General features: G+C 36.6%; 1 protein-coding gene across 7 annotated transcripts in view; it reads left to right on the top strand.

Moving 5' to 3' along the window:
* Window positions 1-22,553, top strand: part of LOC129725998 (cell adhesion molecule Dscam2) — a 300,505-nt gene extending 277,952 nt beyond the window's left edge. For 2 of the 7 annotated variants that reach the window (XM_055682505.1, XM_055682506.1), the window contains exons 15-21: window positions 5-154; window positions 266-436; window positions 8,822-8,973; window positions 10,123-10,201; window positions 10,267-10,431; window positions 20,523-20,694; window positions 20,813-22,553. In XM_055682505.1, the coding sequence (XP_055538480.1) occupies window positions 5-154; window positions 266-436; window positions 8,822-8,973; window positions 10,123-10,201; window positions 10,267-10,431; window positions 20,523-20,694; window positions 20,813-21,032 (1,109 nt within the window). In that variant the 3' untranslated portion in view covers window positions 21,033-22,553. The remainder of the gene's footprint in view (window positions 1-4; window positions 155-265; window positions 437-8,821; window positions 8,974-10,122; window positions 10,202-10,266; window positions 10,432-20,522; window positions 20,695-20,812) is intronic. The other 5 variants (XM_055682511.1, XM_055682509.1, XM_055682508.1 and 2 more) reach the window with 5 other exon arrangements.
* Window positions 22,554-26,830: the final 4,277 nt, after the last annotated feature.

Here is a 26,830-nt window from a genome sequence, read left to right as displayed (position 1 = left end):
ACAGTAATGGTGCACCCGGATCTAACGAATCCCGTTTCACCGCACCTGGGGGACAATCCATTCTACGCCAATTTCAAAGTGCTGCTGCCGCTCTGCCTTTCAATCCTGATCCTGTTTGCACTGATAGCGGTGGCTTTGCTAATTCGAAAAAGAAGTAAATATTTCGCTCGCCCTCTTTTCGCACTTCCATGCGTATGCAAAACTTACTGAACAATATATATGTTCTTTTTGCTTTTTTTTGCACAAACTTAAACAATACCCACAGAACTGAGCAACCAGAACCGAATACCGTCAACGTCGATGTCGGAGTCACCGTCGATTGCCAATATGCAGAACAAGCACAACCGGGACCAGCAGTATTTAGCGGTGCGCGCCCAGCAGAACAGCCGCAACAGCAACTCGGTCGATTCGGGTAGCTTTAAAGCCGAAGGAAATGGTAATTTAGCACGCATTCTTATTTTTCCGTTTCATACTGAGGATGCCTCAGTTCAATTTGCCGGAATGCCTGGGGTGAGGAATATTAAACTCGTGCCAACAAAGGAGCTGAAACCAGCAGAGATCGAATTCAATAGTCGAATTGTGTATTCAAGCAACAGGCTAAAAAATTTAGTAACAACGTAACAATTTGAATCTAAGCAAGATTTCTGGTTTTGCTTATCGGGAGTACGGGGTTTCAAACATTGAGGATTCAAGAAATTTAGAGTTCTAAGATTAGTGATTTCTTTTTTAGATTGGTTTTATGATTTGAGGATCTTGAGATTCTATGAAACTTAGAAATCGTGCAATCGTTAGATTCATGATCCGAAGAATTTTGGGATTTAAGAATTCTAAGCTTAAGCTCAAAAAGTTTTAAAATTTTGGGATGTCATGATTCAAGAGTTTGAGAATGGATTTCATGATATTCGGAATTTTAGGATTTGCATATTTTAGCAGTCTGAAAGTGTATAATGTTAGGATTTTTCAACTGCAGTATTTCGGCATTTCAGATTTGCAGATTTTATAACTTAAAAATTTCAGAAATTACGAGTTTTGCGGTTTTAAGAATTTTAAAATTTTACTATTGAATCTATTGGATCTTTGAACATTGAGATTTACTTATTTTTTGAGCACAGGATTTAAAGATTATAGATTTTTAAGAATTCAACAGTGTGGAATTTAATGATTTCCAGTGTTTAAGGATTCCTAGATTTAAGAACTCAGAAGCCGCAGAAATTTAGGATTTTAGGATTCTACAACCTAAAAAATTCAGAATTTTAAAATTTTGAGATTTTCGGATTTTGACTATATTCCCAAAATTTGTGAACCTTAAAAAAATGAAGTCCTGATGTTGATAAATATAAAAATAATTTTGTGGATAAAATAAATAAATTTGTGGATCGCGGGACTTTAAAAGTTTGTTCAATGGATCTCTGGGATTTCAAAGATAATGAAATCAAGACATTTTTGGATGATGAGATATAACGATTCTATGGTTTTGAGCTTTGTAATGTTCGCTTGTAATATTAGCCTAGAATTTCAGGATTTGAAGTTTTGTGATTCTGGATTTCAGGTTATTTTAAATTTAATAAGTGAAGAATACAGCCCATAAATGCATAACAGTCCCATGTGAATTTTAATCACTTTTGAGATAAACCTCAGAAACTTCTTAACAGTACGTGTGCTCTCAAAAAATCACAATAAAAGCTAACATAACATTGGTAAAATGATGAAAAAAATATAAATTTTTAGCAGTTCCACGTTACAAATTAAAGCAAAACAGACTCAGAGCTAAAAATAATTAGTAACTTCCATTAAAAGACCAATTGATGTATACTAATTGGAACAACCACAACCTTATTGCATGTAAAAGTATTCTGCCACACATATTTGCCTCAGACGAAACAAAATATTGAAATTTTGTTGTTTGATTAAATCAATGGGAAGGACAAAAATGCAGTGGTTTTCCAGTGTCTACTGCGTTTTAATCACTTGTACGTTTTTGGCAGTGTGACTCTTATGCATTTATGGGCAGAATAGTAGAGTGATAAAGTTTTGAAATTTGGGTTTTCGACATTACACGATTTTAGGATTCCATGATTTACAGGGATTTAGGATTTCCGTTTTTAGGAATCTAGAACAGAAAGGTTTTAAGATTCTAAAACCACAGGGTATTGGGATTATAACATTTTGATATTACAACACACTTAATTTATCTTTGCAAACTTTCCATCAGCTGATCGAGCTCGGCGAAGATTTCAACAAATGTCAGCAATATATTTCGACGAACATTCAGCCTGGGATGAAGATTATCACTCGCGTTAGTTTTTTTCGCAAGCGAATAGCTCACTTAGTAAGCACAATTCTGAACAACTATGTATGACGAATTTGAAGTTCTTAAGTACCTACTACTACACAGCTGTTTGAGTACGGTGTTTGAGTACGAGCAGTACTTTCTTCGACAAAGTTGTAGTAGAACTTCAAATTCGTCATACATAGTTGTTCAAAAATGTGCATATCAAAAGAGCTATCGGCTTGCGAAATGAATTAGCGTGAGTGATAATTTCCATCCTTGCATTCAGCAAATATATCGATTTACCGTAAACCAACATGTATTGACATTTTGTTTGCCGAAGTTCTTGAAAGTTCTGAGGACAACTTGTGAAACATTACGCTGGATTTATCAGCTGTTGAGTTCTCGGCAATAAAATCTAAGTGTGAACACCCTAGGAATTTAGGAATTCAGGATCTTTGGATTTGAGGAAACGAATGGGTTTTGAGATTTGTTTATTTTAGAATTTTGGAATTTTGTGGTTTTAATTTTTTTGTATCTCACGATTTTAAGATTTTCTTTGGACCTTCTGGTCCTGAAGATTTAGAGAAATTGGGATCTCAGAATTTTTAAAATTTTTTATACCTCATTTTTAGTATTCTAGGATTTTAGATTTTCATGGTATACTGCTAGATTGTTGGTCATGGATATACTTCTAGAATATCATAATCTAATGGAAATATTAAATTTATAATTTTGTGGTTTTAATATATAATAGATAATAATTTCATTGAAATATTATAAAATTTTAAGCTTTTTGGTGATAGGATTCAAGGATAATAGGATTTTGAGATCTCAAAATTTCATAATTTTGGTATTTTAGGATATGAGGATAATAGAATTTCGGGACTATAGAATTTCGGCATTTATTGTTTTACGATTTTATAATTGTATTAGGGGAACTGCTCCATTATTCATCTCAGCCAATAAATTCATCTCATACATCATGAAAACACAATTGAAAACAAGAAAAAACGCATAGCGGACCACTTTTTATTTTAATCACTAAACAAAATCACTCACTACACTAAGAGTACTTTAGTCTTTGAAATGTTCACCTCAAATTTCCTAAAACAAGCTTGAATTATCAGAAATATATGAGACGAATTTTTTCAATTCCTAAATTTCAACTGTATGTATTTTCATCTCTTTTCACTGCCTTGAAGAAAATCAAAAGTTGCCAAATCAGTTTCTGTTAATACGAAAAAATTATACTGAAAATGTCGAATTATTCCGACATAATTGACATAAATGGAGAGCACTGCAGTGGTTACCTAGGTTACCATATTTGCACGTAAACAACTACAGCGGATATCTAGGTAACCTACTACGACGGGCTGCGGCTACGTTCATTCATGATAATGTGATTCATTCATGATTAACAGTGTGAGGGGCGATTCATGATTAACAGTATGGGGGCGTCGTGAGATGAATAGAGAGAGTTCAGGATTCAAGAGTATTGGGATTTAGAAGTATTTTATGATTCCCAATATTTTAGAGTTTTATGATTTTAGGATTCTGCAACCGCAGAATTTAAGGATTTTAATTTTTTAGTATTTCAGAATTGGTGGATTTTGGGACTTCAGGATCTTAATATTTCAAAACTATAGGATTGTATGATTTTTGGAATTGAGTTATAAAGATTTTCAGATTCAAAGATGCAAGGATTTTAGGATTTGGGATTTGAATGTTTTGGAATTTTATTTACAATATTTTCATAATTTTAAGATTTTCGACGTTTTAGGATATAGGGGTCTTTTTACGCGGGTTATTTTTATGCAGTTTTTTATACGCGGCTTTTTTTACGCGATTTTTTTAAATAACGCGGATCATTTCTACGCGATTTGGAAGATTATTTTTACGCGGTATCCAATAAGTTTAGTGTAAGTAAATCTAATAGAGTAAAAAATCAATCAATCGGTTCATGACAATAAAATGTTTTCGTCTAACAATCTAAATAATGCATATTTTTAATATATTTGCTGTTATTATCAAATAATAGGCAATTTCCGTTTATTCGGGAAAAAGGAACAAAAATTCATTAATAATTGTATAACGATACGAGTCAGGGTCGTTGCGATCAACTTCCGATTAAAGAACGAAAACTTAAAAATATGGTTCTTCAATTAATTTTTATTTTGGAATCACAATAACCTTATTTTGTGTATTTTGTTACCATTTTCATATCATTTTTCAAGTTTACATGTACTTACGTGGTATTATTTTCAATCGGATCTTTTTATTGAATGGAGTATTTTACGCGATTTTTTGAAATTACGCGTTTTTTTTATACGCGGTACAACCAACCGCGTTGAAAAAGACCCCAGTGTATAATGATTTCATTCTTGTAGTTTCAATGGTGTTGGGATTCGAGGATTTTAGCACCTAAAGATTTTGGAAGTTAATAAATTTTGGATTTTGAGCATAAATTTTTGGATTGGGGATTTTAGATATTTTACTGAATTTTAAGAATTCAATTATTTTATTAGATTAAAATATAAAAATTTTAAGATTAAATATTTCTGGGTTCGTAATGTCAGGATTCTAAAATTTTGGGGCTTCAGAATTTTGAGATTGAAAGAATTTATGATTTTAGAATTATAGTATTCAAAATATTATAATTCTTTATAAATGTTCCGTAATTCCTTATTTTATTATCCTAGAATTTGAGGATTTCAAATTGAAAGATTCTGAGTTCTAGGATGTTAAAATATATTAAGTGAAAGATTGAAGAGTTTTTGGATTTTGGGATGTTAGTGTTGCAGAACTTCAGGGTCCTCGAATATAAATATCTAAGGATTTCAGGATGTTCGGATTCCAGCATATAAAGATCTTGAAGTTGCATGATTAACAGTACTTTGGGATTTTCCTTTTAAGGATTCTGAAACCAATAGATTGTAGAATTCTGAAACCGCGGAATTTTGGGATACTGAGATTTCAGAATCCTATGATTTTGAAGGATTAGATCTTCAATATCTTAGAATTTTGAGATTTCAGGATTTTAAATTCCGAGGAAGCGGATGGGAAATTTGAATAATTTAGGTTTTTGAAATTTTGTGGTGTTAGTTTTTGAGTATCTAAAGTATTAGGGATTTTGGGAAATTTGGGATCTCGGAGTTTTGATTTATTTTACACCGGATTTTAAGTATTTCAAAGTTTTACAATTTAAGGGATTCTAGCAGTATGTTAGAATTTCATAGAGGTATGTCCAAATATTAGGCATTGTGATGGTAGGATTTAAGGATTATAGAATTTTTAAAATTTGGGATTTCCAAATTTCGGTATCTTGGGATATTGGTATTGTAGAACTATGGGAAAGAAATTATCGACACGCAAATATTTGCATTTTCTGTGATAGTCAGGCAATACTTAAAGCCCTGAGTTCTCCTTCCTGCCACTCTAAACTAGTGTGGGAATGTATCCTGTCGCTCCGAAAGTAAGCTATGAAAAACCAGGTTAACTTATACTGGGTTCCTGGTCATTGTGGAATCGAAGGAAACGAGAAGGCCGACTTACTAGCCAGTGTAGGGTCATCTACTAACGTTGTTGGCCCAGAACCTTTCTGTGGAGTCTCCCCAAGCCGTCTAAAAGCTGAACTCGGTGAATGGGATAAAGCGACCATCAAAGCAAACTGGGATGTCATAAGCGGATTAGAGCCAAATCGCGAGAAGAGCCTCGTGCTGCTCAGGTTAAATAAGAAAGACTTGAGGACATTACAGGGCACTGTCCGAGTAAGTATAATCTCAAGAAGATAGGCAAACTTGATAATGATAAATGTCGCCTGTATGACATCGAAAGCGAAACTTCAGAACATCTACTCTGCGAATGCCGAGTAATAATACAACGCAGATTGCGTATCTTCGGTAAGGGACACATAGAACCTACCGAAATTTGGAGGGAAAGTTCCGGTGAGGTAATAAACTTCATACGTTGCCCAACTGGGATAAATGTGCAATGTAGCAAGGACATCAACTCGCCAAATAGTGATGTACCTGCTCGTACGCACTTAGAGTAAGGTGAAGCATACCACAATGGATCAAGCAATGGTCGCAGTGGTTCAGCCTTCTACAAGGGATAACAAACTATGGGATTTTAAAATTTCGGCATTTATTGTTATTTTAGGATTTTATAATATTAATGTGAGATTTTGAGAAATTTGAGATTCCATGATTTTTGGATACCAGGGATTTGGGAGTCTCTAGGAATGAAAATTGTGGGATTTTTTAACTTGAGTGCTTTAACATACCAAGATTTAACTTTTTAAGAATTTTGGTTTTAATTTTTTTGGTGTTCAGGATTCAAGGGGATTAGGATTTTAACATTTTAGGATTCAAGGATTTCATGATAAACATAATTTCCAACCGCAACCGCAGAAATTCGGGATCTAAGTGTTCTAAGATTTTTTTATTTTTGGATTTTAGGAATTCAGTATCTTAACTATAACTATAAGGAATTCAGTATCTTAACTTAACTATAAAGTTTTATGGTTTTAAGTTGAGTAAGATTATAAATTGCAAGCATTTTAGGATTTGGGATCTGAGAAGTTTGGAGTATATTTAACAATATTTTCATAATTTTAAGATTTTCAGCGTCTTAGGTTATTGGAACATGAGGGGTTTTCTAATTATCACTTCGATGGTTTTGGGATTCAGGAATTTTTGGAAGTCCATAAACTCTGGATTTAGTGAGCCAAAATTTTTGGATCTCAAGATTTTAGATTTTTTTACTAACCTTTTGGAATTTTATTACACTGGTCAACAAAGTTTGATAAAAGTGCAATCCAATAGCTCAAACCAGAAATCTCAAAAAGCTATATTTCAAAAAATTTCAGTTTTTAAATCCCAAAAACAGAAAATTTGTAACCCCAAGATTTCAAAATACTACCATTTCAAACCGAGAGCTATAAAATAATTATATCCAAATATCCTAAAATAACACTGGTGGACACAGGTGCACTCCAAAAGCTCAAACCAGAAAAAATTGGAAGATTATATGTATTCAACCATTCCTATGAATTTTTGTGCCCCTAGCCATTACCCTTACTATGTTATTCGAATCATCTTCTCCGTAAAACTTAACAGCTTCTTCATTTCCTATTGCGACTTCGGAAACTTATTCGTTATTACTACCAGCTTCAAAACCTTCGTCATATCACTTTGGAGTGCACCTGTGTTGACCAGTGTTATTTTAGGATATTTCACATTATACAATTATTTTATAGTTCTGGGTATGAAATGCTAGGATTTTGGAATTTTGGGGTTTCAGAATTTCCTGATTTTGGGATTTAAAAATTTAAAATTTAGTGAAAGATTGTAGAGTCTGAGGGTTTTGAGATGTTAGGAACCGCAGAATATCAGATTTTGGGATGTCAGTATTACAGAACATAAGAATCCTTGAATTTGATGATCTCGGGATATAAGGATTTTGGGATTTCACATTTGAAGGTCTTGGGATTCCATGATTAACAAAACTTTATGAAAGTTAATTTGGATTTCAGGATCTTATGGCGATATATAATTTTGAGATTTTGAGATCTTAAAATTTAAGAAAACGGGTGGGTTTAAAGAATTGAATATTTAGGGTTTTTCGAATTTGGTGGTTTTGGGGTTTCAGGTTTGGAATTTTCAAAAACTAACAAGTTAACAAGCTGAGTAATAAGTTATATCAACCATTTTACATGCTAAAAAAAATTAGAACAAATCGGTTGAGTAGATGCTGAGAAAAATTTACCGCCAGTTAGGTACAGATTTAGAAGGAGCATCCACGGTTACAGCGGTCAACAGCGGAGTACTCCTATATTTGGATCTACGATATGCAAAATACATCTTCAAATATATTTCAATCAAAACTCAAAATACTCGAACACTTTGCTTTACTCTAAACATTGGGAAAAAAATTACGAAAATTTATTATTTTTCGACCTTCCAGAGTAAGTTCCCTCTTAAATTATAAAGATTTTAAGATTTTGCGGGTTGATGTATTTCAAAAATTTGAAACATTCAAGAGCATATTCGAGGATTTTGAAATCTTTAGGTTCATGATTTACAATATTTCAAAATTTTGAGATGCTCAGGAACTTAGGATATTGGGATATTTGATTTGGATGATCTCCCTGCTGGTATCGAGTATGAAGCTGGTCTGAAAAGCGAGTCGTCGTAGGTTCGCGTCTCGGCTCAGAAAAGACTGTTAATTTTGGGGTCGGGCATGTTGTGTTTTAGGATTTTAATATTTGAATATTTTAGAAATTTAATAATTTGGATTTTGTGAGCCTACAGTTCTGAAAGAATTTTATGATTGTGAAATCTTGGGAATACAGAATTTAAGGTGTTTATTTATGTATTTTTAGAGATTTAATTTTAGGATTTTCAGATTAAAGGTTCTGGAGCTTCTAGGATTTTCGTTATATAAGAATTTTCGGATTCTGTATGCTTAGGACTTTTAGGATTCAAGGCTTTTAGAATCTTAATATTTTTGAAATGAATAATTTTTCTTTTGCTATTCTTTTTTTTTCAGAATATATTGAAGACATATGTCCGTATGCAACATTTCAGCTGAACAAGCAAACGTACAGCGAAAGTTCATACAGCGGAAATGTCTACAGTGGACCTTATCATTCGGTAAGAGGATCATTTGTGTATCATGATGTAAAAACCGAAAGCTGTCATGTAAGTTTAATTTTATATCATCACTTTCGTATCTTGACTCATATGTCCTAGACATCTATCTCGCACTCATTTCCGTTACGATCAAGAAGATAAGCAGGATAATGTCATTTGACACACTTTGGTTCGAACAATTCAACTTTAGTTCCAATAATTTTACCATGGAACAGTCTTCGTTAGAATCAGATCAGACAGTTTTTTCCGACATTTGTTTAATTCAAAATCAAATCTTCAACAATATGAAAATCATTGTTTATTGAAGTTTTTCGTTAATACACTCGAAATTTTAATGTTCAGTTCTATAGAATTACTTTTTCAAGTTCTCTATGATCAAATTATGACAAAAACCCCTTCTCAGATTGGGCAAAACAGCGAATTTAAATCTGAGCATATTATGTTCCATTTTTTTTAAACCATCATCTCCAGATTGCCACAGGAGAACAATTTGCTATGATAAAACCTACGTGAGTCTTGGCAACGAACTAACTTAACTGGCTTAATGCCATAAGTCACAACCTGCTTTAAGTAATTCACATCTGAGTCATTCACATACTTTAACTATTATTTTTATTGAGAATTTTCAGCAAGAGTCGTCATCGAGTCGATTCCATAGTCATCTCTCATTATCAGTCCATTTATTATCATTACGAACATTATGAGCAAAATTAATTTCACATTTGTTTTGGCCACATCACCATCTTCCTCTTTCTGGCGTACCTTTTTCATCCCTATTCAAAAAAAAAACAACAACAAAACTTCATAAGAACCATAAAAGAACAATTGGCATTCAATTCGATCATCGAATCATCCATTAAACTAGTGCAGAGAAAAAATGTCTAACGCCACCAAAAGGAAAATGTTTTGATTAAACTACCAGAAGCCCCTTTTCTTTTCTTTTTTCTTTTTCTCTTCTCAAATCAAAATCAATTAAATCGATCACCAACCACGTGACCTTCATGATCTCGACGTCACACGGCCAAAACAAATCGAATCTCTCCCAACCTGCCAAATCTATACGAAAAACAAAACGAAACAAATATATTCAAAATGCCGACCCACTCCACAAAAAAATAACTGACCGTCCAAATTGAAAAAAATCCACCAATATAAAACAATGCCCTGAACACACTGAATGATTACTAACCCGACCAGAACAAAGAACCCGAGTACACTAAAGTACGCAGAAAGGGCGGATCTCGGCTGCGGGATTCGGCCACCTCGGAGCCGATAGGTGAGTACGCCATTCGATTACGTTGTCGTTTTCTCGCTGTCTCCCGCAAAGCAAACCATTTTTAGATATAAATCAATTTATAGAATCTGACAATCCCGGATCCACAGATTCCGAAGTTAGGAAGATACTAACACTTCATATACCGATTACAGAATATGATACGCTTGGTTCCGAGTCCGACAACGACATGGCCTCGCGTTCCAATCAGTCCAACTATCGACATCACAGAGGTGAGTGGAGTTCGGCGTTCGGAGGTTTTAAGATAAGACTGTGTGGCTGAGTGTGAGAGAGTGAGAATAGGATGTGATTTATTTGGTTAAGAAAAGTACGTGTTGTAGATATTTCTTTGTTTTGAGTTAACAATAGCAAGCTTTCCTGTGGAGAAACACAAAAGTTATTAATACCTACAGCGGTTATATTTGCCTACAAACTCATTCATAGTAAATTATACTTAGTGGAAAGTTACAAATCAATATTTCCTTCCTCACACATGAAAAAATATAAAAAATGACCGTTCATCAGGAGAAAAGTGGTTGAAAATCGAAAAAATTTGTTCAAAATTTTGATAAAAAGTCAGATATGCCCTCGTCTCGTAAAGAGAGAAGAATACTAACATTCTTCAGAGAAGAATACTAACATTTTGAAAGCCTAAATTTTTGCCGTTAAACATGTCTATAGTTAGAATCATATGAAAATCAATCAAAAATAAACAACAAATTGCAAATTTTATCCCTAAGCTATTATAAACATATGATTAAAGAACAGCTCACGGCTAACCACGGCATTGTCGCCCGTCATTAATGTACTCAGATATATAAATTCATAGCTCGATTCCCTAAACTGAATCGTACGCTGCTTTGAAATCTATGAAGTGAGTCTGTAAGTAGAATTTTTCAAATTTATCAAGGGTGTGTCGCAAGGTGAACATTTGGTCCGTTATGGTGCGTTCCACATGAGAACTTCTGGTTGTCTGCAACTATCTCAGTCTGTGGAACATGGTGCGAGAGAGAAAAGTTTTTGGCCTTTTTTGGGGATTGTGCACATGAGACCTTCCAATCAGTCCGAGGGCAATTCTTCATCAGATTACTCTCAGCTTGATCCGATGGATGGCACTATAAAGCTAATCGCTCCCGATTTTGAAAAATTCGGCGGTTATGTCGTTTTTTTTTGTTGCTTCGCTGTTTCGCAACTCTTTCTTCACCTCGTTTATAGAAAATGATCCACAGTTTATCCATCATTCATTATATCCATAACTAGGCTTCGAAATGGTCACAGTAGAACCACTTTTCACTGCGATAATCGTCTTCTTCTTCCTCTGACGCTACCAAAGCTCGCTGTCTGAATACATTCTTAAACAAACATGTCAAATGAGTATCGCCATCACGGCGTTATTTTCCTCAAACGTATTTTGACATTTTTTCTAGAAATTAGAATTACGCCATTGAGTGCGTGTATTCTGGAAATTATTTATATCATTGATCTTGTAATAATATTTCTCAACATAAATGAACGAAGTAGACAGAAATAGGCCGAAATAACATCGCTAAACGATTGACAGTGTGCTTTTTTTGATACGCGAGTGTCGTTTGACTATCCTTTTCTTTCTGTGAGCTGCGCGGCGATGGTTTGGTTGTTTTACATTTACGAGCGAAAGCCGACTGTGACGCACGCTAAGGAGGCGAGATCAAATGAAAATGGTGACCGTTTACAAGCCTGTCCATAACGCTCCCTTAGACGCCTTTGTTTTTCTCGCCGTTCAACAGCACACTAAAATGCTGTTTCCTGCACCTACCCAGCTCTAACTAATCCGTAATCAGGTCTCTGTCGTTGTATATGACACGTTTTCGTTACTGATTCCGTTGATATTTTGTTGAAAGTTGCTCGCATCGTGTTTAGAAAAGCAACCCTCCGCCTCCGCACAGCAGTAGCCAATATGTAAACTTTGACTGACGTGGCTCTCCTCGTCCGCACGCGGGCATTCACCGTCAAACCACTAATCGGACGTGGCTATCGTAGTTGCACCCAAAATTTCTCGCGCTGTGGTGCTGACAGTGGTGGGCACCATTCCGCTAATTCCGCTGCTTATTAGCGACGCTAATATTCAGTTAGCGGTTTAGCGCTTTCGCTAATTTTTGAGCTGGTTAGCGAAACTGTTAGCGTCGCTGAAATTTTGGTCTTCGAAACGCCAATTGCTGATTCGTTAATTTTTTTAGAGAAGCGACAATAGAACTATTTAGAAAAACTGTAAATTGCTTCGAAAGATGAACATACTTAACTGCGAAAGTTACTTGTGAAACGTATGTTTCATACAAACAACGTTCAATTGTCTTAATTGTCTAGAGTTCCTCTCTTTCCAACACTAGTGCAAGTCGATCTTTTTACCCTAGAATGGAGTTCCAGTTATTGTACAAGCCACAGGAGCATTTTGAAGAACAAGCTGAAGGTCTAGATTGAATTTTCGGCACACCATGAACTTTTGTAAATTGCAATGCGCTTGAAATTATGACAACTTTGGTTCTACTTTTCCGATTGAATTTTTATGAAAGCATTCCTAAAAGTATTTATTTTTAATTCAAGCTGAATAACTTTTGTTACTCCTTGTTTTTATTAAATCAAGTATGAACACCGTTTTGTGAACCTTTTATCGTAAATAGCTCTAAAAAATAATTGTTTTCGTTTGATCAAATTGGTCCAAAACTTACAAAACACGAGCAATTAATACAGCGATGTGACTATTCACATATTAATAAGTTAGCGATTAGCGATTAGTGAAAGTTCCGCTAATGTGGGTTTAGCGTTTAGCGGTTATCGAGCTAAATTTTCTGGTTAGCGGCTTAGCGATTAGCATCGCTAAATTTTCGGTTAGTAGTGCCAACCACTGCACAATGGGAAAAAACGGACCCAAAATCCCAATAAATTAATGCCGCTGAGCTGGCAACCTGCAATATAGCATTTCTTATGTAAAATTGGTCAATAAATCGATTGGTGATAATTCCATCCTGTACAGGGCATTGATTGAGATTATTGAATTTTTTAGTGTTAATTTCCGAAACTCAGAATTTTGAACTAGTTTGGAAGATTCCTACTTCAAGAAACACCCAAAGTAGACTAAGAGGAATGCATGGATCGGCGCTGATTGAGATAGAAATTATGAGGCTTTTTTAATTTCAATTCGATTATAAATGTATTTTTTCTGTATTGACTTCCTCACTGTGACCAGAGTCGTTGATCTATTGCGAGATATGCCAAGGTGTGTCTGCTGTATCCCGCACTTCTATTATTAGCAATACCGCTATTGAGAAGTGGCATGCTTATTATTAATGTTTTATCCGTGCTTGTGTGTAATGTAATTTCACCCTTCCTTTTACACACCTCCTCTATACCCAGTCTCGTTCCTCCTACCAAATATCGCCAATTATAATTCCCTTTCGGATGTTTAGAGTGAAGTGATGTATTCGGGTATTTTGGCTATTGATTGAAGTATGTTTGAAGATGTGTTTTGCATGTCATGGACTATATTTAAGTGACGCTGTTGACATCGTTTTCCACAAAACCATGTTTTTTTTTCAACTGGTGGTACGTTTTTGCTAAACGGATTTGACTGAAATCAGCATCTACTAAACGGATTTGGCAGATATTTATTTTTAGGATGTAAAAATGGATTATCTAACTTGTTACATAACATTGTTACATGTTTTGAAAAATCAGAAAATTGCTTAAATGGCGCCCTTTTTAGTAAAAATAACATTTTTTTTCGTGAGAAATCACTATTGAAAAATTCAAACAATGTTTCAAAATTTAGATTTTAGATTCGGCAGATGCTGAGAAAAACGTACCAAAGCAAAGCAATGCCTTGGTGCTACATTCCGTATCGAAACTCGAGCTTCTGTTTATTATACACAGACGTACCACCAATTGAAAAAACATGGTTTCGTGAAAAACGCTGTCAACAGCGAAATGTTCACTTGAATATAGTCCATGACCTTAAACAATAGCCAAAATACCCGAAAACTTCACCTTTCTTTAAAGATACGAAACAAAGATCACGAAAATTCATTATTTTTCAAGCTTCCAGAGTAGGGTCCCCCCTTAAGATGAGAAGTTTCGTCGTGCGTCCTTCTGGCAGGTTTTATTGATAAAAAGGTCTTATTTTTGCTAAGAGCGTAAGAAAAGGGTAAGGTGGTGGGGCAGCTTGAGAATAAACCCACGCCTAAGTCCTTTTTGACATCGAATGGCCGAAATTCGCTTGAATTTTTCACATTTCTGGTATTAAACTTCCAGTACATTCTATATTTCTAAAAGGCAAAAGCTGCATTGGTGGCAACAATAAATTATAAGCCACGTGGCCATTTCGTTAGGAATTGTAGAAATTCATCTCATATATTTCTGCTAAGTCAAGCTTGTTTTAAGAAATTTGAGGAGAACATTTCAAAGATTGAAGACTTCTTAGTGTAGTGAGTGATTTTGTTTAGTAATTGAAATAAAAAGTGGTCCGCTAGTGATGAAAAAAAATGTGGTTGGCTGCTGAACGAGTCCCGTTGTAGTCCCGTATTTTGTTTTCTGAGGTAGGTGATTGAATTAAATGAGTTTTCGAGTGCAGATGCCCGACTATAATATCAAATTTAGTGCTTTAAAGTGAGTTTTTGGGGATTATACTTTATGTGGAATCTAAAGTGAACTAAGAAGAATCCATTCCATGGATCAGTAGATTGGTTTAAGAAAAAAATATACGTTTTTTTTCTGTTTTCAATTGTGTTAACATGTTGAATGAGATGAATATACGGGCTGAGATGAATAATGGAGCAGTTCCCCTTTTATAGTTTGATGAATAAATACCATCCCTTTTTGAGTTTAAGTTCAAAGTGAAGTTTAAGTTAAGGGACAGAAACATTTCAATTCTAATTCACGGTGAAAACTTACATTTCTCTGTGCGCTTTTCTACCTTATTATTCAATAACAACAATACATGATTACACTTTTTTTCCAAAGAGAGCAGGTTGCAGCGGGGGAGCTCTTTTGTCAAGGCCTGCTTCTGTTCCAATTGATTCGTAACTCGCACGCTTTCAGACGAGGATAACCAATGTCGGTCGGATAGCCATTGTTGACGTTTGAGTATGAATCAATCAGAAAATAAATTGAAATATGAAGCGAAAACAAATGAGTCAATCAAGACTCACCTTGTGACAGCTAGTCTTTTTAGTGGTGCTTATTACGGGAGTCACTTCACGGTGAAATATATTCACTCTGAGCATTCACTTCACTTTTTGAGACCTATTCCCGATTCCACCTCAAGTGAGGTGACAAAAATTACCTCCGTGAAGTGAGATTGCCAGTGAAGTTAAATTGAGAATAATAAAAAAGAAATGTGGGAGTTTCTCAGCTCAAAAATTTCTAAGTCCCAGGAAGTCGATTGAGCTGAAATTTTGTATGAGGACATTTTTTGACAAGAGGAAACATTTGAGCCCTACCACCAAACGAAATTTGAAGGTCAATTTTTCCCTCACGTTCCTTAGGCCGCAGCTCAAAAATTTGTAAGTCTCAGAAAATGGATTTTTTTTCAAAAAAAAAATGACTTGTTACTGGAAAATACATCCCATATTTATAATTACTTGATCACAAATCAATCGATTTATAAACTTCCCTATCTTCGTGAAATCATTTCACCGTTCAAAATGGTCGTGAAATAATTTCACGCGAAACGTCGCTTTCTCCGTTTTCCCTTCACTCACATGACACTCATAATAACCCAGATTCCACGGCAGATGTCACTTTGCGACGTTTTTCTCACTTACGTGAGTCCCATAATAGGGCTGTATTCACTTCACTTTGATTCCACCGTGAAGTAACTCCCGTAATGAGCGCCAGTACCTCGTTCCGTTGCAGTGTGTTGTAATTCTTGTAGTTGTCGTCTTGTTGGTTTGTTGTAGAGTACTGTTTGGTCATCGATTGACCTGGGTGAATAAGTTGTTGGTTCTGAAATTGATTTGTTGCTGGGCGTTGTTGTTTAGTCATCTGTTGACCTGGGTGGATAAGTTGTTGATTCATCATGTTGGTGTGTTTTGTTCCTCATTCTCTCCAAGCATTATCTGATCATCATCGTTATATCCCTCGAAGTCCGAAGGAATTTTTTTTGGTTCTGCTATTCTGTACTTGAGTGCCTTTTTCAATATTCCGTCTGGATTACTGCGTAGGATGTGTCCATAGGAATTGAGTCTTGATGCTCTTATTTTATTATTTATAGTCTGTCCTCCTAGCCACTTAGTGGCCTTCGTGCTTTCGAGACACCCATCTCGGTCAGGATGGTTGCTTCTTTCGAGACGTCTAGCTTATCGAAAGCCTGTTTCAGGTCTAGCGAGACAATAACCGTTTGCTGTCCTTTTCGCCATCTCTCATCCAAAATGCGACGGAGTACAAATATCTGGTCTGCTGCACTTCGTTTTTGTTGGAAAGCCATTTGGTACTCGGGTAGTGGGCCAACCTGTTCCGCAAGCCGTTTGAGAGGGAGCCTCGCATAGATTTTGTACCCTGTTGAGCAGAGTGTTATGCATCTGTTATCCTCCGTGATTTTTGGAATTTGAATGTTAGATATCGGTACTTGGACAGTTTCTGTCCATTCTTTGGGAACCCGGTTAGTTCTGAAGACTTCGGCCATTAGCTCTGTGAGCTTTTGGAGCAGCTCTTCCGATCCACATTTGAAGAATTCGTTGTGCAAGTTATCCTGGCCTGGAGCGCTGTTGTTTTTTGTTTGCCAAATGATTGACTTGATTTCTTCCAATCTTGGTTCCGAATCTGCTTCACGGTCACTTCGGATGCCGGTTTGGTACTGTTCTCGGCGCTGGGAGTTGCCAATTCTTTCAGTTTTTTGTCCCACTGTTGTATGTTGATGTATCTCTTGTTCTTTGATTCGTTACTTCTCTTGTGCCGTTTTATGAACGTGAGCGTTCTGGTCATTTTGGCCAGGGGGTTCTTCTCTTCCATTTCTAACAAGAATTTGTTGACTTTCTCTGAGAAGTGAGCCTCGTACGCTCTCTTTTTATCGATTCAGGCTTGTCTGGCAATTTTGTTCAGGATGGGTTTTTTTCTGTCTGACAAACGTCTTTGTAACGTTTGCAAGCTTCCACTCTCCACGGGGTGGGCGGCGACGCTTGTTTTTCAAGCGTTTCTTTTGCTGCTGAGATGACGGTTGATTCTATTTTATGCCATTCGTTTTCTATATCAGTAGTCTGCGGGGAAGGCTCTTCATCTGTCAGTTTTGCGTTCACTCTTTCTTGGAACCGTTTCCGGGTCTCCTCATTTTTTAGGGCTCCCATATCAAATCTCGGGTTTTCGGGGGATTTTCTGACTGACTTCGAGGTTTGACTGCCCTTGGGGGGAGGAGGGGGAGGTGGTTTCCTCGTCTCAAGGTGCATGATATAATTTTGTGATCACTTATGAGTTCTGGATGGAAATATGCTCTGATATTGGGAAGCCGCATAAAGGACATGTTTGTCATAAGTACTTGATCTAGCTGGGATTTACTTTTTCCATTTGTCCAGGTGGTTCTTACTGACGGTGATGTGCTAAATGTCAGATAGTTTTTCGATCTGAATCCATGCATTAGATATTTTACCACCCATCCATTTGGGTTGCATTAATCATGTAGCAGATTGTTCCCAATTAGTGCTTTATCGTCGTAATTAATAAGCAAATTCGTAATTAGTAAGTAAATTCGCGTAGCTTGAGCAAGTATGTTCTTAGAGTACTGAATTCTTCGTTTTCAGCCTGTGTTCCGCTTCTGGCATATGATGATACAATGATCACATTTTCGCCGAATATCTCGCATATGTAAGAGCGTGAGTTGCTGCTTATTCTTCGGAATTTGTTCGTATCGCTAATATATTTAGGTACTACGATTGCCGTTCTCCACCCTGCCTGTCTCGGAAGTATCCTTCTGTGTTGACATTGAATCAGATATAGTTTTTTGTCTCGATTGTGCATTGTGCCAGACGGGTTTCCTGCAATGCTATTATCGCATAGCTGTTGTTAGCGATTTGATCATCCATTGCATTCCGTTTCGCTTCGTCCGAGCATCCTCTTGCATTCCAGCTTGCGATAGTGAATATGTCTTTGTTTTGGGTAAATCGCGTGGATTCTTGAGACTCCATTCTCAATACCAAAGTTAATTGTGACATGTTCGCACCTGCGTTTTTTTAACTTTAGTAACGTATGACCTTGGAGGATTTAGTCCTTGATTGTTAGAGCTAGTCTCAGCTAGGCGTTCAGTCCTTGCTTCCGAAGTTGCACCCAAGTGTGTCATTTCTTCCGTAGTAACTGCTAAGGACTCCCTGAAGATTGCCATGTGGTTCGTTATATGCTCCACAACCGTTCTTCGTAGTTCCATGATTTTCATTAGGTGTTCTTGTGTGCCAAAAAATATGGGCGATCCTGGCTGCTACTTAACGGACGACTATTGCAACTAATTTGCGTATCTCCAATTTTTTTTGAATTGGATCCGAGAACCGAAATCGATATCGAATGTTCTCCACGTGTTGAGAACAATTAGGAGTTTCTCATGGAGCGATAAAAGTATAAAACGCGTGTGTCTTACTTGAGATACAATATTGGAATGACTTTAATTTATTGATAAGAGTATGAGTGATAACAAAATATGAGTAGTAGAAAAAAGCACCTTTTCGCGCCAAAAATGATTGGTAGCATTCTGATGGTTACGACGGGGGGCCAGCCGAAGTAATGCTGTTTTAGTAATTAGGATACTCAACATGCCGGCCCACATTGAAAGAAACTTTCAATAAATCACCAAGTGTCTCTATACTCAGAGGGTGGCGGGTGTTGTAGGCAGGTGGGATGCGATGACACAGTCCTCCTTTTCTTCCATTGGCAGCGGACAAATTTCAGTGACTGCACGCCTGTAACTGCCGCTAGCTGTCCTAACCTGAACCACGCGAACCTTATCGTCTTTGCCGAGGAACACCTGTTCGACTCGGCCGAGTTTCCAGCACAAAGGGGGGGCGCAGTCGTTCTTGAGCAGAACCATCGTTCCAACAGTGATGTTAGGTAAAGTCGCCGGCCACTTTTTTCGATTTTGAAGTTGACCGATGTAGGCACAGGACCATGCTTTCCAAAAATGCTGTAAGCGTTGCTGCATCTTCTGGAATGATTTGAGGCGGTTAATAGAAATATCACACAAATCAGGCTCTGGGAGAGAGTAAAGGGGTTCTCCCACGAGAAAATGTCCAGGAGTTAGAGCAACCACGTCGGCAGGATCGGATGACATTGGAGATAACGGTCGGGAGTTCATTATTCCCTCGATTTGCACTATTAGCGTGTTGAAATCATCAATCGTCAGCGTTGTATCCTTCATAACTCGATAGAGATGATGCTTGAAGATCTTCACCGCGGCTTCCCATTGTGTTGCATTCTTGTAGCACTAGCGCTAAGAAAAAGCAATGTCCGTCTTCGATTGTCTTTTTAACTAAGACCACTCCGCCAGTATATCTCATGTGCTCCATTTCGTATTATCGTAGCTTTCGTAATCTCAGAGACAATTGCCATGGGAGAAAGAAAGATAAATAAAATAATTAATATGATGTTATAAGGGGTAATGTTTTTAAGACGTGGCCATTCAATACTGTTCGAGCATCATCAGGTGATCCTTGCAAGCGCCACAATTCATTCTGGCACTTTAGAACTGCATGTGATGACTCGTTTGCCCGGTCTTCTATACTAAATCATGCGTGTTCAAGCCAAGTCGATGAACCCTAAGACTCATTTAGTTGACTCTGGGGTTCCCCGGCTCGGCCACATCCCGCACGACATTTCATATAGACAGGTCACACGAATCTATGACAAAGGGTCATCACTGTCGAGCGGATAGTCTATCGTTTGTCCTGTAGATTTGTCCAGAGAATGGATACTGTAGGTTTTAAGTTTTAGATTTATTATGTAGCAAGGACGCAGCTTGACAGAGTGTCGAAGTAGCGTAAGCTACCCGCTTTTTAACAATGTGACCAGGGATATCTATGATATTGCTTCTAATGCTCGTCAGTGGCGACCTACTGTCATTGCTTACTCACATTTGACATCTACTTCGTCGAAGTTGGTAGAACGCGCCCAGACGCAGGGAGTCATCCCATTATTACATTTACACTTTTTCTGTAAGATTAGTACATTATCTAGAATAATTTATAGATACTTTTACAGATTTCCATAAACTATAAGATTCTTTATAACATTTGTCGCTAACAATGTTTTTTAATTCGAACAAATTGTTTTGAAAAGTGATTTTTCCAGTACTATACTAATCTTTTTTCGCTTGTTCCAGAAACCCAAGACGAAACGTCTTCGTCTTCGGAAAACTCGCCTTCTAGTTTAACTAGAAAGTCGAAACCACCATACCCACCGCGGAAGTCGGCGAAATCGTCGCAAAACCCGTCGAAGCGTCATGTCCGGAGTTCCAGCGGTTACTCGAGCCACAACGAAGAAACTACGTTTAGGTACTTGCAACGCTTTCCAACACACCACCTACCGTTCCACCAACACCAACTGACGCAGCCGTCGGTCCCTAATAGCCAAAATACCAATGCAACACTTCGCTTTTCTTCCTCGTTCCAGTATATCTAACTATCCGAACTACTCCGAACATATAACACCGCCAGCCAGGTTCTCCGATCTGCTCGGGCGAGACGCCACGCTGGCCGTCTCGTCCGTGAACCCTTCCGGGCTGGTGGGCAGTGCCAGCGAGCTCAGTAGTACGAAAAAATCGAGTAATCACTCGCCCCGACCACGTGCCAACCAGAAGCTTCAGCGGGAAGCCTTCCAAATCAATGTGTGATGGGATTGCGACAGCGACATTTCAGGACATCCAGGCCTATGAAAAGACGCCATTTTTCTATGACCGAAAAATAACAAGCAAAATATTGGAACCACAGTGGGTTCGAAATGGAAATGGAGCCACAAAAAAAGTCACATACAACCCAGTGCAAAAGCATAGGCGCGTCTAAGGCCTGAGGACATCTGAATCGATAGTTTTACACTCTCTCTGACACACACAAACACATGTAGTTCTTACATACCTACTCTGAAGCACACGTAATTAAACGACGAATGAACGGGGACTTTAGTATACACGAACTCCTTTTACTGGTACAACGCAATGGGCTGAGGAAAAAAGCATAACGAATAGTAGAATTCCGGATGGAGTGCACTAGTACGAACAGAAACCGAAGATCGAATACTCGTTTGAGTTTTGTTGTGATTGATCGACTCGGTTTGGTATCTAATTAGGTTCTAAGAATATTCGTTCATGTTCGAAATCGATCGTATAGGAATCCATCACGCGTGAAAGAAACCCGGAATGAGTGGAAGAAACTCTCTAGCAGAAGGAGAGAAAGAAAAACAAAACAGATTGTTACTGAAAAATAATTCAGACTTTAATTGTCATAGATAGTTATTTGATACGAAAATTTATCAGAGGTAAAGCATTTGCCAAAACAGCATATAGTAAAGTCATTAGTTTAAATATTTTATATTGAAAGTACTATTTTAGAATAGGTGGTTATTTCCGCTCAAAGCGGAAAGCTCGAAAGTATTAGGCCAACAAATTGTTTCAATCTGTACGTTAAGCGGATGTTTCCTTAAAGTTGTGGTTTCAACAACATGCAAAACCCCATCAGTTTCTATCTCGTTTTCTTCAAAACTATGCAAACCGTTACTGTAAAAAAAAGAAACAAAACAGGAGGAAACGCGCTCATTTCTGTTGTTTAGAGTAGTGACAAGTACAATAATTCTAGTTTGAATCGATTGCTTAGAGAAAACAAAACAAAACACAAAATTATCCGGTACAGCGAACGCGCACACACACACACACTCATAAACATGACTGACAGACAAGTGTAGTTGCCATGCCAACCGTAACAAACTACAGCGATTCCTGTTCAGTTTAATTTACTATGATTACGTTACTGAAGTCGATTAGTTTATGAAGGAGAGATTGATAGCTGTTAATAAATGTGTAAAAAATTAAAAAAACTAAAATACAACTGTCCGTCATATCGCGAAAAGCAGTTTTCTCGGGAGAACTTCTTGTTTCAGCGGAAAACATTTGGTAGATTTTTTGCCTATCATCCAAGTCGACAAAAATGCAAAATTGGTTCTAGTCATTTTCGAGAAGAAAAATTGGCAATCTTACCATAGATTCACTTTAAATCTTCGCAAAGTTTTCTGCAAAATGAGCGCCGAGAAAACAAAAAATGCACCCGTAGGTTGTCGGAAAACATACAAGAAACGAATTCACGCAGTCCCGATCATACACAAACAACAATATATATATATATATATATATATATATATATATATATATATATATATATATATATATATATATATATATATATATATATATATATATATATATATATATATATATATATATATATATATATATATATATATATATATATATATATATATATATATATATATAAATATATATATATATATATATATATATATATATATATATTAAAAAAAAATGGTAGAATAAATCTATGTAAATAAAATTCGCAACTGAAAACAAACATAAACACACACACATTTGAGAGCAAAAACAAATCTAATGACTGTTGGATATGGCCATCTGTCCCCATTCGGAACAATCTGTCGATCTGTGCAGCTCTTTAAAATACGGAACCGAAATTCAAAGTTTTTTCGACTGTGGGCAGATTACAAAAGAAATATTCGGGATGCGGCAGCGGTATATATCAAAGGAAAATTTACTATATCTAAGCATTCCGCCGTCACGAAAAGTAGTCAGGTTTTGAACGCATGCAAAAAAATTCTGCATAGATGAATCAAAATTGTTTCTCAGAAATAGATCCCTTAAGAGAAAATAATTAGATCCATAGTTTTCTACTGGCTACCATACCCCGAATGTACACTCCATTCGTGCACATATCCACCGAAAGCTAAATCACTGTTCGAAAGGCAGAACTCTGGAAGAAATTTCGAAATACCAAAATTATTTTGTAAGTGACAGTACTGTGGCTGGAAAACGGAAGAACGCCTTAGATAAACACTGATGTAAATAGAGAAACCACGTCTTTGCGAATCTCTGCTTACAAATAGCACAAAATCGTGGACTATATCCCGATAAGTTGGACTTACAACTAGCTGCTTCAGCACCGTTTCAGTTTCTCAACCATTTATCACAGCACTACTCACCAAAGAATGTAACTTCTGTTATCACTAGGATATACTCCAAACGTTAGAGAACAAGTGAAAACAACAATGACTGATAGAGATTACGCGAGCCAAAGGCGAAGAAGAGTTGAGTGCATGTGAAACACTATTAGAAAGCCAGAGGGAAGTAGCAAGAGTGCGAATTGGAATTAGCGATACCAACACTAATACGACAATATTGAATGAACCCATTCCAGGTGTGTTTAGCATATTATAGTTTTTAAACTAAGCATACAGATAAAAAAAGCACGCTGAAGCCGATGGATTATATTTGTGGAAAAGTGCAATAGCCTACCAAATACATACTAGTAAACCAAATCAATAGCCTAGTCCGAATCAATTGTACATCAACCATACACAGAAACGCATTGTCACCAGCCGTGCAAAACCATAGCGAAAAAAATATACACGAAAAATAAACAATAGAAGAAATATACCTCGAATTTAATTTTTTCTCTACCAGACAGAAAAAACTTAACAGCCAAATCAGTGTATTACAATATGAATAATTGTAATGATTCATTTAAGCAAGCAAACGTTATTCTAAACAAAGCTAATTTGCCAAAATACTTCAATCTGAATCTACCAGAAAACTATTACCAGATAATAAACAGTGCAGTTTGCACCACTTGGACATCAAACAACAAGCAAACAGCAACACACACACGCAGCTGGCATCAAAATCCATTTTGGTATTTGGAATTTTACCGTAAACTTTAACGAATTGTCACACAGAGCAAGCCAAAATAAGGAAGAAAAAATATAATAAAAACAAATGTGGATACAATATAAAACACAAGCGCTTAATTTTTTTATTTGTATTTTTTCGAAACGAAAAACTGGTGTTTCGTTTCCGAAAATCTGGTGTACTGTGTCCCCTTCATTGAAAGAAGTTCCCTGAGAGAAGTTTGTTTGTGTCTGTTGCTATTGGAGACCTTTCAATTTTCTAGTACTCGAAAGGATTTTTTTTATATTACTGTTCATAGTACACAGATAGTTTTTTACTACATGAGCTGAAAAGTCTAATAACAGAAACGAATCCAGAATTACACCCGCTATCCTGACATTTTATAATGACACCAATCTGTGTAATCAGTATGATGGGGAAGCCATGGTCAATCTTCTACGTTGCACCTAACTGTATTCTGCGCAGCCTTGAAATCCATTAACAGCTGTTGAGTTTATTGACCTCTCTAAGTTTATCGAGAATTTGACCGGTACACTTACTTACTTCAGCAGCTTCAACCTGGCACTCGGCATTATACTTCTCGTCGACAATTCCGTAAACCTCTCGATACTGGCGAATTCGCTTAAACTTGGTCAAGCCTTCGAGAAGGTTAGATTCCTCTGTTCGATACCGGTGCTGGGTCTTTGAAGAAAACCTATTTTACCGCACTATCGTGACACGTCCGGCCCATGTAGTCTCCCGATTTTCGTCAGGTTTGCAATGGGAGTTTCTCTAAGTCAGGAATTCCCAGCCCTTTTGCCTGGCGGAGAACTTTTTCCATTCAAAATATTTGGCAAAGCACCTGCATTTTCCAATCAATGAGTAAATTGTTGCAAAAATGCAGGTTGGTAAGCAAATTTTGATAACTGTATATCAAGGTTCGTGTATCCTGTTAGCTCTAACGAGAACGTCCCTATCCGAACTATGTTACAGATTGAATACGTTGCCCCATTAAACAAGCTAAGGGCGTGCAGAGCCGATGAAGCGACAGAAAGAGAGAGAGAGATCACGGTGTACTAGAGATCATGATAAGACATCTTAAGATCCTTGCCTTCAATCAGGGGAACTCGAATTATCAGAATAATCCCCTAGAGCAAATGGTTCACTACCTGCGATATAAAAAAGTCACACCTACACGCAACAGTTCAAGCTCACATCAACCGATCTGTCCTCTCCAAACGCACATTAAATGGCTTTGTACAAAAAATGTGTCAAAAGGATAACGCAACAGTTGCACAATGAATACATTGACAGAGATCGAAATCAGAATATGTATAATACACACAATATCGTTAGGTTTTCGGTAGTTTTCGGTTTCAGCTTAGATTATTGAAACTATTCCATACGTTGTTAAAATTATCGAAAAAATAAGCTGAAATATGCTATAACTTTGTAAGGAAAAAACGTGGAGATATGTGGTCTTTGGCAAAAATGTGTGTTTTGTGTGCCTTAACAATTCCTCCGAACAACACTTTCGTGTAGAATGCAACTAACAAATGTTGAGTACAAAAAACTTACTTTCAAGTAAATTCTCTTATAATACACTTTATAACTTTGTACCGAAAAAAGATAGGATTTTCATTTGTTCAACAAAGTTTCATATTTTCGAATTTTCAACAACTTTTCTGAATAAACCATTCCCCTATCTCCGCACAGTGGTCCAATAAGTGGAACTTAATTCCATAGCGCCTTTCACCTTCATCCTAGCTTAATGGTGTATTCGAAACCATCATTTGTATGAATGATCCGCATAATCTCAAATTATCAAAAGTTATGAAATGTTTACTATAAAATTTAAAAAACCAACTTTTTTGTATTAATAGGTAGAGGTATAGATTTTTTTAACAAACTTGTAGAAGATTTGAAAATATGAAACTTTGTTGAATAAACAAAATTTCTATCTTCATTGGGTACAAAATTATAAAGTTATATTATACGGAAGTTATTTAAAATTTGTGTTTTTGTACTTAACTTTTGTTATTTGCATTTTACACATTTTTGGAAAATTGTTGGAGCACATAAAACACACATTGTCGCCAAAGACCACACATATCTTCAGGACTTCTCCTTACAAAGTTATAGCATATTTTAGCCTATCCTTCCGATCAGTGCCTTAGAATAGCAGAGTAAAGCAAAGCCTTGGTGCTACATTCCGATTCGGAACTCGACCTTCTGTTTCTTATACACAGACTTCGCAGCCAACTGTTTAGTGAATAGGACAATTGCGGGGCTAGCGCTACGATCCTACTGACACTAGCAGCACCTCCCGAGCCGAGACTCGAACCCACGACAACTGACTTTTTAGACCAGCATCGTACCTCGAGACCAACTGGGAGGTAACTGGGCCTTAGAATATCAATATTTATTCTCGAGTAGATGAATTGAATTGTTCTTAATGTCAGCACATTTTTCTTTTCTAATGCAACTCAGTAACCTATGCTCATTGCGACGATGCATGAATATCGTTTATCATATTCAATGACAAAACAGTGGAATGAATACCAAAGGCCTTGTAATTATATTCAGAGAAGTTTCGGTGATTATCAATCCAAGTAGTGAAAGTCTGTTCAGACGCTGTACACCGCACAGTACAATATATATTGTCGAATGAAATAATTTTAATTCTCGCAATTTTGAAATGATTTTTCTTTTTGACGATCAAGAGA

The sequence above is a fragment of the Wyeomyia smithii genome, chromosome 2 (genome assembly GCF_029784165.1).
Source record: "Wyeomyia smithii strain HCP4-BCI-WySm-NY-G18 chromosome 2, ASM2978416v1, whole genome shotgun sequence".
NCBI classification, from domain to species: Eukaryota; Metazoa; Arthropoda; class Insecta; order Diptera; family Culicidae; genus Wyeomyia; species Wyeomyia smithii.
The sequence above is the reverse complement of the archived record's forward strand: the minus strand, read 5'-3'. Positions and strand labels throughout refer to the sequence as shown.